This window comes from Ambystoma mexicanum, chromosome 1q (genome assembly GCF_040938575.1).
Source record: "Ambystoma mexicanum isolate Mex_15411 chromosome 1q, UKY_AmexF1_1, whole genome shotgun sequence".
Lineage (NCBI taxonomy): Eukaryota > Metazoa > Chordata > Amphibia > Caudata > Ambystomatidae > Ambystoma > Ambystoma mexicanum.
Window position 1 is genome coordinate 692,846,524 of NC_090922.1, and position 18,081 is coordinate 692,864,604.

Sequence of the window (18,081 nt, forward strand, 5' to 3'; positions counted from 1 at the left end):
CGATGCCCTCATCCCAAATGTCGTCCAGTAGAGGCACCGCGAGGACCGTCTTCCTCTTGGCCTCGCGCCGTTGATAAAGGAATCCTTCCTTTTTCTTCTCCTCAGGGCAGAGTTGGAAAAGCTTGGATGCCCTGGCGATCATGGAGTGGAACGATCCAATCTCGTCGGGCGGAGAAGCCCTGGTGGGAGGTGACGACGGTAGATCCTCGTCGTATACCTCGTCGTCCGTACCCGTCGCTGCCGTGTCAGTCCCCGTATCATCCCCTCGGGTGGACGGGGAGGAGGGCTGGACGGGGCGCAACGGCTGAAAAGGAGGTGGAGGGTGAATCCTTCTTTTCTTGGGCGGGGGAACACCAGAAGGTCCCGGTTCAGGATCCCCCGACGGGAGAGGTTCCTCCGTCGGCAACGGTAGTCTCGTCCTTATCTCTGAGCATAAGGACTGTATAGCCAACCAAATGGCCGCCGAGTTGTCTTGCGGCGCTGGCAGAGGGGAATCCGACGGGCGATCAGGGGCCCCGTCGGCACCCTCGACGATGTCGTCACCTGCGTCGGGATCCATCCCGACGGGCCGGTCTTCATCCACGCCAAGGCCGTGGCTTAAGACCTCGATCAGCTCTTCCTCCGAGGTTGAAGCCGAATCTACGACGACGCCCTGCCCCCCCTTTTTCTTCCCCGCCGGGGATTTCACGGGGGTCCTATCGATGGGCACAAAAGAGGACTCCCTCTGAGGTGGCAGGGAGACTCTGAGCCCCGAGATCGCCACCACTGGTGTAGCCTCCACAGGCTGAGCCAGGGCCGCCGAGACAGTATCGATAGAGGGCTTGGTCGGATGGATTAAGGCCTTCACCACCTTAGGTGCGCTCACCGCCTTATCCTTGAGGGGGGGGACACTGCCTCGCTCCCCCTCCGATGGGGCCTTCCAGCTCGACCGGGGCCTCTCCAGGAGCTTCGCCGGGTGCTCGCCCTTCCTCTTACCCGACCCAGAGCGTTGGCTCGTGGCTGAAGGTGCCGGGGAGGGTGCGCCCTACCTGGCGCCCGTAGAGCCCGACCGTTCGGCGCTCCCGGTGCCAGCGGACTCGCGGTGCTTGGCCTTGTGTTGGACCCCTGTCGCCGGGGCGTCCTCAAAGGTCTTAGAAGACCGCTCGGATTTCTTCCTCTTCTTCTCGCCTGACGGGCTCTTCCCTTCCAGCCAGTTGGCGAGGCGTTGATGGCGGTCCTTCATGGTCCGCTCCGACATATTGCCGCAAAACGCACAGTCCTTCTCCACGTGCGTCTTGTCCTCATGTAAGCAGTAGAGACAAAAGGAGTGTTCGTCCTCCTTAAAGACGTTCTGCAGCTGGCATCCAGGGCAGACCCTGAACAGCTTTCCGGGCGTCGAGCTTCCCTTCTCCTGGGCCATGTCCGGGCCTGAGAAGCTTCTGGAGTCCTCCAAAAGCATAGCTCGACGAAATCTTCACCCTTGAGGGGCGCAGACGAATCCGACACGGGTCCCCGTTGATCGGATGGAGAGTCGGTGGAGCTTGAGGCTCTTTTGACCGAAAAAAAAAAAAAACGAAGTTTTTGAGAAAAAACGTGAAAAAATAGCACTAACGCTCGAGAGCAATAGCACAAGGATCCCAACACATGAACGTGCGGTAAAAATCTGAAGATGGCTGCCAGAGGCGGTGCTAAGGTAGAGGGCAGTCATTGGCTGTGGTCAGTATGACACAGAGACCAGTGATTGGTTATTACTACGAAAGACAGATCAGAAACGAAACTGATACTGGTTTTTTCTTTACCGAGGATTCCCAGCCTGACGACGGGGAATATTCATGAGCATGTGAATCCATGCCAGACCCCATGCTGGAGAAATTATCCTTCCCATCATTTTCTGATCAGGTTATTGTGTGATGCTTATGAGTTTTTTCTGTGATTAATTTAGAATAAGCTGCAGTCTTCAACAGTTTTTTAGATGTGTGTTTTGTGTTCTGACGCAGAGTAAACAAAGTGTGTGTCACTCTTGTTTCAGTGGCGAATGGGGCAGAGGTTTTGGCTAGTTTTCAATGTTTTTTTGAATTTACGAGAGTTGGAGCACCTACGCTCGACTTCAGCCACCCCATGTCTTCTTTATTTTATGTCCAGCCGTGCATCACAAGGTGTGGTCTCCACATTGAGACTAGACATCCGCCCTATGGTACTGGGGATTGACGCCATGAAAACCGAGGGAGAAGTCCTCTTCAGCTTTGAAGTCTTCTGCTGCCAAGGGTGACTCACTCTGCGATTGGAATGACTACATCGCATGCTCGGCCCAGTGCAGCATTCTGCGCTCCTTTAGTATTTTTTTACTTGAAAGGTTTACAGGCCCAACACTCATTCCTGTCATCCGGGAGACAACTACTGCACACCTGGTGCTTGTATACCCAGTGAAAATTGTTGCAGGAGGAGCACAATTTAAAAGGAGTATTCTCCATCGGGCCACAGAAAGTCAGAGAGACAAATATTTTTGAGAATCGAAGATATGATGAGATTCTAAGCTGCTTGCTTTTGTGCAACAAACGACCCTACCTCTCCCTAATGTCTGCTTTTTGGCATGGGGACTAAATGTGTCAAGAAGATCTTACCCGACAGTTCCTTCGAATCAACATCAAGAAACCATTCTGTTGCTGAGCTTAATCGGCATCGTAGTTGCTCGTAGAACCATAACTTTAAATACCAAAGTCGAGTGATGAATATACAATATCCCAAAAAATCAGGGACAACTCCATGCGTCGCCTTCGCACTCAGAGTAGCCCCTCTCATCCTCGTTCGCAGGGGTACGCCACCGCGACTCCAGGTAAGGGTTTTGATGATTGATTGTTGCTTTATTAAGTAAACTTGATTAAAATTCTGAAAAAAATTGTAAAACCACCAGTGGAGATGACAGACAAAATAAAAAAGACTCCAGGGAGTGAACCAACGCATTTCGCCGTCAAGGCTTCATCAGAGTTGACTGTGAGAGGTGCACCATTGTTAAATACTGTCTCTATGGTATGTTTTGAGACCAGTCCCTCTACTCTTTCTTGTGTGTGATGGTCTGTGTGGGACTAGGGTGCTATGCTGGGCGCCATCTCGGTCCTGTGTCTGACCTCTCTGGGAATTCCCATATTAAGGGATGTTAGACTCAGGGTTGCATGCATATGTTTTGTTCCAATGCAATCATACTCTTCAGTCTATAGGCACATCGGCAAGAATTTCTGATCATGTTAGGTGTGTGTGTATGGTAGTATGCAAATTACATGTCTACCTGTGCTGTTTAAGGCGAAAGGGGTACAGGCCATGCTAATTGGATGCTTATGTGTTCAGGGCATCAATGATTCAGCTGCACTTTTAGCATTAAAGTATCCAATTGTACTGCTGATGTATTGGTGGCACTGTTGTGATGTTAGGACCTTGGGTAGCAGTAAATCAGTTCAGTGTCACAATATTTGTCCCACATAACGTATATCTTGCATGTCACTTGCAGTGCCATCATGCATCAGCAATCAATGTACTATGAGTGTTAATTCTCGGTCAGCCATGTAAGGTTCAAAGTGCAGTTGTGTTTGTAAAGTGTACAAGGTGCCATTGTGCTCCAGCATATCCAGCATAACACAACTTGCACTCAGTATAGTATGGGGTAGCCGCATCATATGTTTATGACGCGGCATGAGAGCAGCCATTGGAAATCCAAAGTGCAATCGTACGGGTTCATTACATAAAGTGTCTTTGTGAATTAGCAGCATTGTCATTGTATCAATACCTACAAGATAGTATCCAGCACTACCTAAATAGCCGAAACTACTGTCATTAGGAGTCCCGATGCAGTCCCCCGCTCTGGGTTTGTTTTAGTAACGTTATACTGCTAATAAAACTAATTTAGAGCCGTCTCTGAATTCATTTTATTAATGTGTTAACATTACTAAAACAAACTCAGAGCGGGTGGTGGCATTGGGAGTCCTGAAAGGTAGCCCAATTTACAGGGGAACCCCTTAAGTATATGGGTACCCCTAATCACGCTCACACCAGATTAAAGTTCACCCCTCTAAGGAATTAAGGCCAAGAGTCTTATATTGCAAGGATAACAAATGTAATCTGTACAGAAATGAGGATGGGGCAAATAACTCTGCTCCTGAATGGTATATTATCTCCCTCAACTGCTCCAAGCTCCTGCAGACTGGTGCCAGGCAGGAGCCATATATACTGTTTAAATTGTTGACTGGATACTGGCATGGCTCATCCAAAACTGTCCTTTTCCTACAAGGGGTGCTGCAGTCTTCCTTCCTTCATGGCTAGGTTTCCGTTTAGGACAAACTACTTAGCATACCGCTAGTCTATGCAAGAATACATTGTAGCTTCATTTTTCATAATTTTGCTACATTAGGAACATTTATATATAAACACACCTTCCCTCCATACTCTACACACTTCACTCATTATACTCATACTTTTATCTAGTCTTACAATCTCTTTTAAACCTGGTTTCATAATTCTGTACGTCATGCATTGAGTGTTAGCCTGCATGGGCTTTAGATGCGCAGAAAACCGCCGCCCAGCCACTTTGTGTGCTCCGCCAGAGCTAGCCTCAGTGAAGCAACACTGCATGCTCTGCGATCCATTTTTAGCGCAGGCCATAGCACAGGCCACTTTCCTTCCGGGAAGAGAGGGGTGGGGGGAGTATTTTTGACTCCTACCATACTTTGTGATTTTAAAACTAAATATTTAAATAAGTTCCTTCATTTAGTGCCCCGGCTCCCCCCTGGACTCTTGTAGTGCTTAGAAAACAGTTAAAAGAAGTCTTGCCCAATTCTAAAGCGCTTGGGGGGTGCAGGAAGGCGCTAGCTCCTCCCCAACAGTCCCAATGCCGTCACCCGCTCTGAGTTTGTAACTTTACTAAAACAAACTGAGCCGGTGGCAGCATTGGGAGTCCTGATGCCGTCACCTCCTCTGGGTGTGTTTTAGTAATGTTAGACTGCTAATACAACAAATTTAGAGACGCTGGCTCTGAATTTGTTTTATTAACGTTCTAACATAACTAAAACAAAACATGGTTCTGGGCGCATTTTGTTTCTTCTGAGGAAAATCTACAATCTGCTTGGGTGATCAAGCATTGCCCGTTTCCCCTGAGTCACACAGGCTGCGTCCCTCTGCAGCCGGTGCCATAATGAACTTTTTTTGTCATCAGAAAGACCAGCAGTCACCTTGCAATCTGTGACAGTTAATGAGCAACAAAATAAAGCACCCTTTGAAATATTTGTTCATACTCAAAGTCAAATAGCTTAATATGCTAAAAAGTAAAGTTTGCTTTGATGTCCTTAGTTGCATGTTCTTAAAACCATAGATACCACCACGCTGGAGGTTTGTGATGAATCTCCAAAGCTGAGTGAGTTTTTTTTACACAACTTCTTTTATTGTGCGTCTTAAAGCGCTGAAAATAAAGTGGGTAAATAGATATTTGCATCTTATAGTTTTCCATTCAAGATGTGGAAAATAAAAGGTACAGTGATATCATTTTGGCTCAACATGCTGCTATAAGGATTTACATGTTGTCATGATGATTTACTATGCATTTTGTGCATTTTGCAAGTAAACTCTATAGGACAGTATTCTTGTAGGCTTTGACACCCAAAACTTAAATGTTTGTTCCAAGTAAAGTATGGAAGAAGGTGGCCTTGCCTAAATTGCAGAGTGGATTAAAATCCCTGCTTTGCTGTGGGATCCTTGGCAAATAATGTAATCTCACAGAGACATCAACTACAAAAATTGGAGTACTTATAAGTGATAACATTTACGCCCTCACAATAGGACACTTTTAATAAGTGTAGGGACACATAGGTGTACCCTGGTGCTCCTCTGCTAGTGGATCCAATACTGTCACAGAATTGCATTATTACTGCACTGGCCCCTTCCCAGTCTCGTACCACTTGATTTGACAGGCAGACATAGTCTCACCAGATAGTCAGTCAGTGCACCAGAGATTCTAGTATAGCGGACACTGTGGTTACTTGAAAACTGTTTTTTTATTCGAAGAAGGTGTGCTTTTGCAATCTAATGTAAGCTTTGTATGGAATTTAAAGGCATTGTGACATGCATCAGGAGTGACAGTTCTGACAGGCAGGTGCAGGTCAGAAGCACCCGAGTCTTCAGTGATGATCTTCTTCAATGGGTTTAGGGACATGTGATAAAATGTGGAGAAGCCGAGGTCTGATCACTTGAAGTGCTTTGTGGAAACCTTGGTTACGTAAAGCATGTCATTGTTTGCACCTGCATTCATATGTATACATTTTTAGGCAATTGAAATCGTGATGTGAGGTTAGTACTTGCATGCCAGTGATTGGAAGGGTAGGGAGCAGAGAAGACAGCACAAAGGAAAATTCAGGTTGCAAAAATTATGTTAAGTTTTATTATGCTGTAGAGAGAAAAAGACTAATGCTTTTATAAAGAAGAAAGGAGCTGCAGTGGGGCTGTAGTAGCACAACATTTAATGGAAACGTTATTGCTTGTGGCAAGCTTCATGAAACCCGCTTCGTGCTCTGTTGTCAGAACCTCTAGGAACGTCATCTTACAAATAGTAAATGCATTCAGACCTATTTTAAAGCTTTACTGGGGTGAATGAATGTGTAAACATAGACAATATAGAAATTAAAATCTGCGATGAACTAATGGATGAAAAGAAGCTATCTTGAAAATAACAGCAACCACCACCCTGCTGAAGCACTGGCAAGAATAGGGCATAACTACCAGACAGCTTTATGAACTTACTTCACACTCATGTCGGAGTATTGCATAGTTACAAGTTGGGACTGTTCATTGCTCTTTTCCTGAGTTTTCTAAAAGAAAAATTGCTTACAATTACAATAGGTATGACATGAAAACAACACAAACGACGCAAACATACATTGTATTCAGATATTATTTCACTATTATTTTTCATGCGCACCATTCAACAGCTATATTATCGTCGTTGTCTACACCCGATCATGCCACTTCCTTATGTCAAGTTTAGCAATATGTGTCCATGTGGAACAATGCATGCATCCAAGTTTTAGGCAAAAAAACGTGATGAGCCAATCTCTATTTTCAAATCTCTCGTCTTCCTGACAAGGCAGTGCAACCAAGCATGAACAATTAAGAAGCTTGTTTGTTTGTACAGTGGAAGATATGTATTTAAATACAAGTGTGTGTGCATGACAAAATGACTACTGTTGTGCAGGAGTATAGGGAAGAATCATGAATAAATCTCATTCTTAGCCCCACACTACTACTACTCCAACAGTGATCTCAATCGTAAAGGTGAAACAGGTACAGCCCGACAAGAATATATGCTTCTCCACTTACTACAGCACAAGCTGGGGGCAATATATATTCTTAACTCGAGGTTTGAGCTGGTACAGAAGCAGCAAACCTAACAACAGTTAGTGGCCGGGATATGGCGAGTCAGTTATTTCCCCCGACTAGAGTTGTGGTCGAGTCTGGACGATCAGTTTTAATGAGTCCAATCAGCACTGAGACGGCTCAAAAAGCAAATAATTTGTTTGAGGTGCTTAGAGTGCTAAAGGCAGACCCACAGGTCTGTGTAGCGGCTCTAAGTGAGTTGAACACCATCAAGCCAGCTTGAAAAGCATCTCGAGGAGCTTAACGTGCTTTGGGCTGCTTTTGGCCTTCTGAGATGCTGGGAGACCTAGAGTCTCCAAGGGCAAGGGGAGTCCTTGATTCTGCATGTTGGAACTTTGGGTTCCAGCCAACCCCTGTCTGTTGGAACTTTGGGTTGCAGCACCAGTGCCAGGAATGATCATATGGCCTTTAAACCTGCCCTGTTACCATTGCAATGCAGTTGCTGAGGGATGTCAGCAGACTGTCCCAGCAGATGTACATGTGGCACAGATGGCATCCTGTCACAGTGTGGTAAGTTTTTATTGAGCATGCTTCCACCAGAAGCCTTTGGTGCATCAGAATTACAAACATAAACATGTATATATACCTGTGACGATTATTTATTTATATGTATTTATTTAATTTATAAAAATCACAGTGAAAGCAAAAAACGTTTACAAAATGTAACATTGATAACCGAGCGGATGACATAGGTCCTTTACAATGGGGTGAGAGAATGTGACTTGAAGAGCAGATGTTGCAGGGGAAGGTGGAAACAAACCAGGGATGTGAACAAGACAGATTGACATAGGAACGGGTTGGCGGAGGAAGTGCTAAATTAAGGATGGAGGGTGACGAAAAGTGTTCATTGTATCCCTTGCATTTTTTGTTAAACTCTTAAAGGAGAGTTCCGGGACTTTTTTTTTATTGTCCCTACGGTTCGGCCATGTGTTTTTAAGCATAACTCGGTAGATCGTGGAAAACTTTCCTATGGACCTTATCCGACTTTTCGTCCATTAACGCACTCGAAATCAGCCGCCATTTTATGATAATCCTATCACTTGCCGCATCACCCTGGCTCACCTGCTTTTGCGGCACTAAATCAAATCCCCCGCCCCCGAGGCTGACATCAGCAGACGCGTACCGCCCATTTCCCAACGCCAAAGCACGTTTCGTGTCAACAATCGCTGCGCCTCAGCTAATGAAGTGTCGCCATGGAAACGGCAGGACGCCTCTTTCCTCAATAAGTATAAACACACCGTTTCACAACACACAGCAGCAGATTTTCGATTCCATTACTCTCGCTGTGTTACTTTGAGTATTCTGTGACTCGTTTCTGTGCTCTGGTCAAATACCTTCGTTGATTGTAGCCCGTGTGAACAGATACCAGTACCACCGCTATAAATTATTTTACTTTCTTTACCACACAATGGCTACAATAATGCCGTATATGTACGAGCCCGAGTACACCGAGGAAGAACTACTGGAAAGGCAAGCACGCGAAAACGATGGGGATTCGGACGGCAGTTGGGAGGACCAGTCAACGGATGAAGAGCCTGGACCATGTCGCATGGACGGCGTCTCCACCTGGTGCACGTGCAATCGTTGCGAGCTAATGCCAACTGAGGAGGAGAACTGCTGCTGCCGTGAAAATTCCGGGTGCTTGGCCTACATTTCGGAAGGCGAGCCAAGTCCGCAATGCATCACCGAGCTGCCAGAGTTCAGGGAAGCCTGCCTCTCACGGACAGTGTTGAGGATGATGATGGTGCTTATGCACGAACTTTGCGGCACTGTTCGTCCGCGTAATCCGAGTAACGAGTAAGTATACTCTGGTTGTGATGTCAGTGATGCCACTACTATTTCATGGTCGTCTCCCACATATAAAACTACATCTACATATCATTCGAATGCATGTAAATTGGTTCCATGTTGTGCATTTTCTAGATAGAATTTTTTTCAAAGCAGAATGACATTTTTGTACCTGAATCGACAGTGATAAGAAAGTTGTCATTTTAATACAGTTTGCATCTTTCATTTTCACAGGTGGTACAGGCTGGTGGCCTATCGTTGCTTCACTTGGTGGCTTCACGGGAGGCTCGGACACCGCGTTCGGAGAGTAATACCTGCCTGTGCGGTACTTGCCATTAGACAACATTTCCCCAGCGACAGTGGACAATACCGCGGCTTTTCCCGGGATGTGCTGCAACCGCAACTTTACAATGTGTAATGTTTATTATTTATGTTCAATTGAAATTAAGATCTAAAATAAAACCCAACATATATTTTAACAATGGTTGTTTTGATTTTTTAAATGAATCTAGTGTGTCTCCATTGAATAGTCTTCCTGTGCCTTGTCTTGTCACACCACATGTCTCCGGCCAGCATCCTCCCTCACGCTGGCCGCCCACCTTCAATCCACATAACCGTTGAACCCATATGCAGCAGACATACATATGTTATTTTGCGGGTTGGCATCAAGCCTCCCGGCCTTGCCTCCTCCCCCAAAAATACTTACCACACCACTTTGTTCAGGGTCTCCAGGGTGAACTGCACCCATATATTCTCCTGGGAGGCTGAGGTATTTATAAACTCACCCCCCTGCCTTCCATGTACTAGATCCTGCAGCCTGCCTCTTACATGCAGTTAGATGGCCTCTCCTTGGTGAGGCCCTACGGCAAACGAGTCTTGTCTGCACGACCACCGCCCGCACCGGGGTACTTGCGCTGGCAAGTGGAGCTGTCAGGGAGCGATAAAGGCCAAGAGGTGCCAAAGACCATGTACACTTCAAAGTGGTCTATAGAGCATGGGTTGTTGTTCCCATGTCTACCGCCAGACCCCGTGTCTCCTGCCAAGCATCTCCCCTCACGCTGGACGGCCCCCTGCAATCCACATAAGTGTGTCTCCATTCACAAGTCTTCCTGTGTCTTGTCTGCACGACCACCGCCCCAATCCACCCCCCGCCCTATCAAAGGCAGTTCGCACCGGGGTACTTGTGCTGGCAAGTGGAGCTGTCAGGGAGCGATAAAGGCCAAGAGGTGCCAAAGACCATGTACACTTCAAAGTGGTCTATAGAGCATGGGTTGTTGTTCCCATGTCTACCGCCAGACCCCGTGTCTCCTGCCAAGCATCTCCCCTCACGCTGGACGGCCCCCTGCAATCCACATAAGTGTGTCTCCATTCACGAGTCTTCCTGTGTCTTGTCTGCACGACCACCGCCCCAATCCACCCCCCGCCCTATCAAAGGCAGTTCGCACCGGGGTACTTGTGCTGGCAAGTGGAGCTGTCAGGGAGCGATAAAGGCCAAGAGGTGCCAAAGACCATGTACACTTCAAAGTGGTCTATAGAGCATGGGTTGTTGTTCCCATGTCTACCGCCAGACCCCGTGTCTCCTGCCAAGCATCTCCCCTCACGCTGGACGGCCCCCTGCAATCCACATAAGTGTGTCTCCATTCACGAGTCTTCCTGTGTCTTGTCTGCACGACCACCGCCCCAATCCACCCCCCGCCCTATCAAAGGCAGTTCGCACCGGGGTACTTGTGCTGGCAAGTGGAGCTGTCAGGGAGCGATAAAGGCCAAGAGGTGCCAAAGACCATGTACACTTCAAAGTGGTCTATAGAGCATGGGTTGTTGTTCCCATGTCTACCGCCAGACCCCGTGTCTCCTGCCAAGCATCTCCCCTCACGCTGGACGGCCCCCTGCAAACCGCATAATGCCACGACATATACACGTCATTCATTCACAAACACACCCCTGTTTCGAATTCTTTATAACCCACTTCATATTTCTAATGAGAACTTCTTTGCGCTTTGCTAGTCAACCCGTGAAGGTGCTGGTTGTCTGCTCTTCGTCTCTGTGAACTTCCGTGACCACTTTGAGCAAACTCATCAGTTTGCAACCTGTGAACTGCTCCCTGTTCTACGACAAGAAACTACTCTGATCCCTGCATCTAACTGTTTGCTCGTCAAGGTAAGGCCATGTACCATACTCATTTTGCGTCCAATTTCTTTTCGTTCAAGACAGTACATGCAAGGAACTAGTCACATGTTCTGAGTTTAGTGAAATTATTTTTGTATTTTTTTAAAGTTATTCAAATACTTATCCGCATGTGAATAACGTGTATAGTTCCAAGAACCAAAACATACCTTGCATTGAACCTTTTATGTATTTAATTTTTTAACACAATGGTATTCATAGAGAATTGTTGATCTTTACTTTTCAGAACTTTCCACAATGCCTGCCTGTTCCATTGGCGGTTGTCCTTCGAAGACCCATAATAAATCTGAAGGTACTATAATGCATGTTTTCCCTAAGACAATAGATCAGATAAGAGAATGGGTCCGATATTGAGAAATAACGTCGGCATAGAAGGAGTGGTATTTCGGGGCTGCCCTACGCACAGACGCAATGGAAAATGCAAATATAATGTAAGTAACTCTTTAGATGAGTTTATACCGCAATTTAATTACTATACAGTTGCTTTAAAGACGGGTTAAGTTGTACTTGTTCGTTCTATGTGGCATGTTGTTTTGTACCGCGCACTATCTTGGGGAGAACCGTCTACTTGGCCCCCTTCCCGCCCCTACCTGCAAGGCTAAAAACCTCGGGGTCATCTTCGACTCCACACTCTCCTTCTCTCCTCATATATCTGACGTCTCTAAGAAGTCACACTACCAGCTGCACCTCCTCAGAGGTATTCTTCCCTTCCTCTCCTTCCCCCAGAAGCTCACTGTCTCCCGAGCCCTGGTTCTCTCTAGGCTGGACTACTGTAACAGCCTCTATCTTAATCTGCCTGCCTCCACTCTCCGCCCTCTGCAACTTATCCAGAACAGAACTGCGAGACTTGTCCTTGGCCTCAAGCGGGCCCTTTTTATTTATTATTTATTATTTATTATTTTATTACGCTACTTACCTTGTACTGCACTTCCCCCCCACCTCCTCTCCTTGCACTTTCTCCTTTTCCCCTTACCTCTGCACTTGCGCGATCTGAATGACACCTGGCCTAGTAGGATCGTTTGTCTGTCTTCCCCTTGTTCCCCTCCCTCCCTGCCTCGTCGCGCCTTGAAACACTTGTGTATAGGCGCGTTACAAATACCATATCATATCATATCATACTTTTACGGAAGCACCTCAAAACCTTTGCTTCTGCTTTCTCTCTCCCTCTCCCCTGCTACAACTGGTCCACTGTCTGCGATCTCGGTCCTGGGCCCTTCCACTCTCCACCTGCACTCCCTGTCAACCCCTGCACTGGGGGACTGTCTCAGTATCCTACAGCCCCCCTTGACGTTTAAAACCCAGTTGCACTGTCCTAGCTATGAAATAATTTCCAGACCTAATATATAAAATGAATAATTTTAATAAAGATCTGATGGTGAGACTAATTTCCTTTTTTTATGTTTTTCAAATAGATACATCGTCCATTATTGTCTGTGTCACGAGTACCAGACACCGGCGGATGGCTTCTATAATCGCCAGTTGCTTCTCCGCGTGAACAACGTTAGCACCCTGACCATTTTGTGGGACGATCGCCAAGTACAAGTATGCCCTTACGCGGTACTAATGGCTAGATGCAACATACAGACCGTTGTGGTGCCCTAGTGCCTCGTTGTTGGAATAGCCATGCGATTATCAGTGCGACCGAAGAGCTTATTTTATCGTAAACCAACACCATGTCTACTGCACACGAACATCGCTTGCCTCAAGACGAAATATTTTGGATCGAGAGCAAATAAAAATTCATTTATCTAAGACCCTGTGTACAGCAAAGGAACATCGTGTGCCTCGAAACAAACTTTTCGGAACGTGAACAAATAAAAATGCAAATCGCTGAATATTCTCAAAACATTTGATGTCAAATAAATTTACTTTACCAAATTTACAATCTTGCGGTTTAATTTAAAAGTACAGTTTCATATTCCCAATTGTGGCGCGCTGTGTTGTTTGAGCTCATCTGTGTTGATTTCCTGGTTCTGTGTGGAGTCGCGTATAAGACGCCTGGGCGCGTTTGCCTACGCAGCTCAGTCACGTCACGGATAGAGGCGGGGAATATGAATGTTTTGATCAAGTCTGTTTCAGGGGCGGGGGATTTGATTTAGTGCCGCAAAAGCAGGTGAGCCAGGGCGATGCGGCAAGTGATAGGATTATCATAAAATGGCGGCTGATTTCGAGTGCGTTAATGGACGAAAAGTCGGGTAAGGTCCATAGGAAAGTTTTCCACGATCTACCGAGTTATGCTTAAAAACACATGGCCGAACCGTAGGGACAATAAAAAAAAAGTCCCGGAACTCTCCTTTAAGCCCTGAGGGCCAGTGCTCAGAAGCTGTTGGCCCGAAGGATAAGTATATGGTAGATGAGGTTCACAGCTGCTGGTTTATGTGCTAGATCGTTACATTTATTTAGACTTTCAGAGTTGGAAACTAGAAATTACATTATAACTGATGTCTCAGGTTGAATGGGATCTTCTTAACTTAACCTGGGTCAGGTCAACTAAACTAGTCAACCACAATTTTCAGATTAGAGTTAGATAGCACATTTGCAGTGGTGCTAGATAGCCAGACCAAGATGGCAGTCTCCCGTTGAGCTCTGCAAGTCGGCTCTTATTAATCCTGGTAAGTGTGGCCCTGAGGCAGCCCGGTACATCCTGCCAGTGGGTGCAAAGTGCGGAGAGTGAGCTCCCTGAGCTGTTTAATTTTCAAATCCTTTATGCCGGTGGGGCCAGCTTGGCTGGACTCCTGCTGTGAGGTCTTGGGGTTGGTGTCCCACTCACCCCAGACCTGGCCGCAGCCATCGGTCTGGCCTGCGCCTTCTCCCCAGAGCAGCGGGTGTGCGTAGCGGGCCCGGTCGGAGGGCCTGAGTGCAGCATTCTGTGCATTCGAGGGCGGTAGGCTGCCTAACATCCCTTCAGGAAGCAATCATTATTCCACTGCTCAAGCCTAATAAGCCGGAAGCAGAGTGCGGGTCCTACAGACCGCTCTCGATGCTGAACTAGGATAGCAAAATATTGACGGCGGTGATGGCAAATAGATTGAAGCCCCTTCTAAATAACTTATTCATCCATACCAGTCAGGTTATGTCCCGGGGAAATGCATATCAGATAACCTTAAGCGGCTACACCATGTCTTAGACCAGATCGAGGGGAGCTCACAGGAAATGGCGATAATCTCGTTGGATGCAGGGAAGGCCTTTGACTCTGTCAAGTGGCCTTGGCTGCTAGCAGTGCTGTAAAGATATGGGGTGGGGCCAGGATACCTTAAATGGGTGCAGCTATTATACAGCGACCCGTTAGCCCAAGTCAAAACAGGGGCGGCCATATCTGAACATTGGAGATTGGGCAGGGGCACCCGACAAGGATGCCCTTGGTCCCCGATGATATTTATCCTAGCACCAGAGCCCCTGGCGGCGTATCTCAGACTGCAGTATGGTGAGGTTGGGATCAGTACCAAAGGAGGGTGGCACCTAATCTCGATGTATGCGGATGATATGCTGTTATACTTACAGTACCCTGAGGAGAACCTACAGTACATTCTGGAAGTAACGGAACAGTACGCAAAATTGTCCGGCATAACAGTAAACCCTGGGAAGTCCAGCATATTCCCTCTGGGTAGATATGTAGGGGTACCGGTAGGCAGACTCCAAGTACTGCAGATCAGGTGGGAACCCAAAACATTCAGATACCTAGGAATTGACATTTATCATAAGATTGAAGCGGAATATGGTAAGAGCAGTGGCTAACATTAAAAACAGTATGATATTCTGGGCTAAGCTGCCATTGACCATGATGGGGAGGGTGGCACTGCTGAAAATGGTTGTACTACCCAGGCTGTTGCATTATTTTGCTAATATTCTGTACCCGATACCGAGACGCCTTTTTGTCGGTATACAGAGCATGTGTAGGGGGTTTCTATGGCGCAACACCAGGAATAGGATTGCGCTGTGGAAGCTACAAAACCCGTATGAACAGGGAGGGGTTTGTCTGCCCAATTTTGAAGTATATTTCTTGGCCAGCCAACTCCAATATGTGGCAAGGCGGTTAGTGGACGATGCATGTGGTTACCAAAAGGGAAGTGAAAAAGTGGGTCGAGACTATTAGATGTGGGCAGAGAAGTATGGCAGAGAGCCTGCCAGCTACTAGATAATCCATAGCGGTGTTCCCCACAAATTCTACTGGTAGCATTAGATGGGATTGATCACCAGATGAGGGGGATCCTTAGAGGACAGTGGGAAACTAAAGGTGTAGCGACGCTAGCAGATATTTGGCAAGAAGGTGTAGTGATACAATTCAAGGAGTTGGTGAGAGATACTGGACTATACCGGGGTCAGTACATCACATATGCCAGATTAATTAAAATGTTTAAGGGTAAATGGACCGGGACGGTGTTGGCACAGCAGCCCGACACTGTGGTGGAAACATTTTGTGAGGTGTCAGAGGGAGGACACAAAGTCTCTCGAATATATGAGTTATTGATGACCCGAGTGGGAAAGGAGGCAACTAAAGTAAGATGCAATTGGGAAAAGGAGGGGGGTGAATTGATGGGAGATGACACAGAGCGCAAGGGTATCATAAAAAAGTCTCTAGGAATCTAAGGCTACAACAAATTCAGCTGTTTGTAACTCACAGGGCGTATTTGACCTCTGAGAAGATTGCTAGGTTAAAAAATGCAAGGCCATAGGCATGCCCGAAATGTGGAGAAGAGAACGCTGGAACGGCGCATATGTTTTGGACATGCCCTGAAGGAGGTGGCACACCTACTAGCTGAGAAGGAGATAATGCTGGATGTAGACTCCCTGTGGGCGGGGATGCTGGGTGGGTTCCCTAGACCACATATCCTTAAACATGTAAGCAAGCTTAAAGGTCTGGTGTATATTTACTGGCAAAACGTAAGATTGCTATGAGTTGGAAATCGAAGAGGAGGCCGTGTGTGGAGGCTTGGTGGCAGGATCTCCAGAAGTGGACGAATGCCGAAACAATTGTGTGGCAGCAAGCCCCGAACAGAGGGGGAGAGGAGGAGGTGCATACATTGGTAGACTGGAGGCACCTAGTAGCATCTCTGAGGACAGAGCAGAAGATTTAGAGGAAGAGGGTTCCTCAACGGATGACATCATGGAAACGCCCGTAAAAGCGGCTGAGGCGATGGAAGTGAAGAGCAGGCTATTGGGGGAGAGGGGATGGGGTGAGAAAATGAAAAATGTGGTTTTACCATGCGATTATAATGCATGTTTTGATGCATGGTGATTGTGTTGAACCTAATAAAACATTTAAAAAAAAAAAAAAAAGCTGCTGGCTAATTGGCTGTTCCCCCTGATGCCAGGCCTGATGCTGAAGGAACAGGCCAGGTTTGTTCCCGGGAGGAATACCACATATGGGCTATGCCGATTCTTTGTGGCCCTTGCGGCGATCGAATTCCAGTCACAGGCGGACACAGATTTTTTGGATGCCGAAAAGACCTTGGACTTATTCGAAAGGCCCTTTCTATTTGCAATCCTCCAAAAATGAGGGCTTGGGGCTCACTTTACTAAATTGGTTTCCCTGCTATACGTCAAACCTCTGGTGAGGATAGCGGTGGGGCGTGCAAGATCTTGAGGTTTTAGCATGGGGAAGGGGATGCGACAGGGTGGCCCACTTTCGCCACTTTTATTTGCTCTGGCGATGGAGCCGCTGGCTGTGATTTTGAGAGAGAGCCATATTCACAGGGAGCTGAGGTGGGGCTGCACCGATCATCTCTCTGTATGCGGATGACTTGGACCCCTTCATTGACAACCTGGCAAGCAACCTAAGTCAAGTTATGCGGGAGACGCTGAGGATCGTGGAATTCTCAGGTTTGAGGATCAATCATAGCACATCAGTGGTGTTCCCCCTCATGGAGGAGACGGGGAGGTTTGAGGATGAGTTTGGTCTAATGTGGGAGTCCTCCGGGTTCCGATACCTGGGGGTGGATGTGTCATGCAGCCTGGGTGATTTGTTCCACGACAATTATGGGAAGACCATTGAGAATCTCCAGGGGGCTGTGGCGAGATGGCGTACACTCCCGCTCAAACTACTGGGCCGCATTTCGATTGTGAAAGTGATTGTGCTCCCTAAATTCTTCTACCTCTTCCTTAACGTTACCCTGCTTTTGTCCGAAGCCTTCTTTTTACGGTTGTGTGGTCTCATCCTGGATTTGCTCTGTGCCAGGTAGCCGGTGAGGGTGGCATACGCCACGCTAACGCAACCATTGGTGGGGGTGGGGCGGTTAGCCCTGCCTGATCTGGAACGGTACTACTGGCCAGCGCAGGCGCCCTTTCTCGCCCACTGGTATGCCACTCTCTTTGTGCGACCGCATGTAAAGGTGGTGAGAGTGCTCTTTTCCCCAAACCTGTTGCATGCAGCGATCCTTGGTGCGCCCGGTGTATTCCCTAGTACCCTGAACATTGTCAAGATCACCTCTGTGATCTGGAAAAAGATTGCAGGGAAATAGAATGTGCACACGTTATACTCGCACCTCCTTCCGGTACGATATGTGGCCAGGTTGTCAATAACGGGGGAGAGAATCTATCTTCAATGGGTGGATAAGCTTGGCATCATCACCTTTGGGTATTTCTTTGTCAATGATGAGTTTCGCTCTGCTCAGCATGTAAGGGAGAGGGGAGGCGACTCACCTTAGGACAATTTTCTGTATTTTCGAGTGCAAAATGCACTCAAGGTGTTGTTCCCCTCCTTTCCCAAACAACCCTCTGCGT

At 47.2% G+C, this 18,081-nt stretch overlaps 1 protein-coding gene across 1 annotated transcript in view; it reads right to left on the minus strand.

The window, feature by feature from the left end:
* Positions 1 to 18,081, minus strand: part of ATF6 (activating transcription factor 6) — a 946,910-nt gene that overhangs the window by 297,506 nt on the left and 631,323 nt on the right. The window contains exon 13 of the mRNA XM_069641287.1: positions 6,757 to 6,824. Coding sequence (XP_069497388.1) covers positions 6,757 to 6,824 — 68 coding nt within the window. The remainder of the gene's footprint in view (positions 1 to 6,756; positions 6,825 to 18,081) is intronic.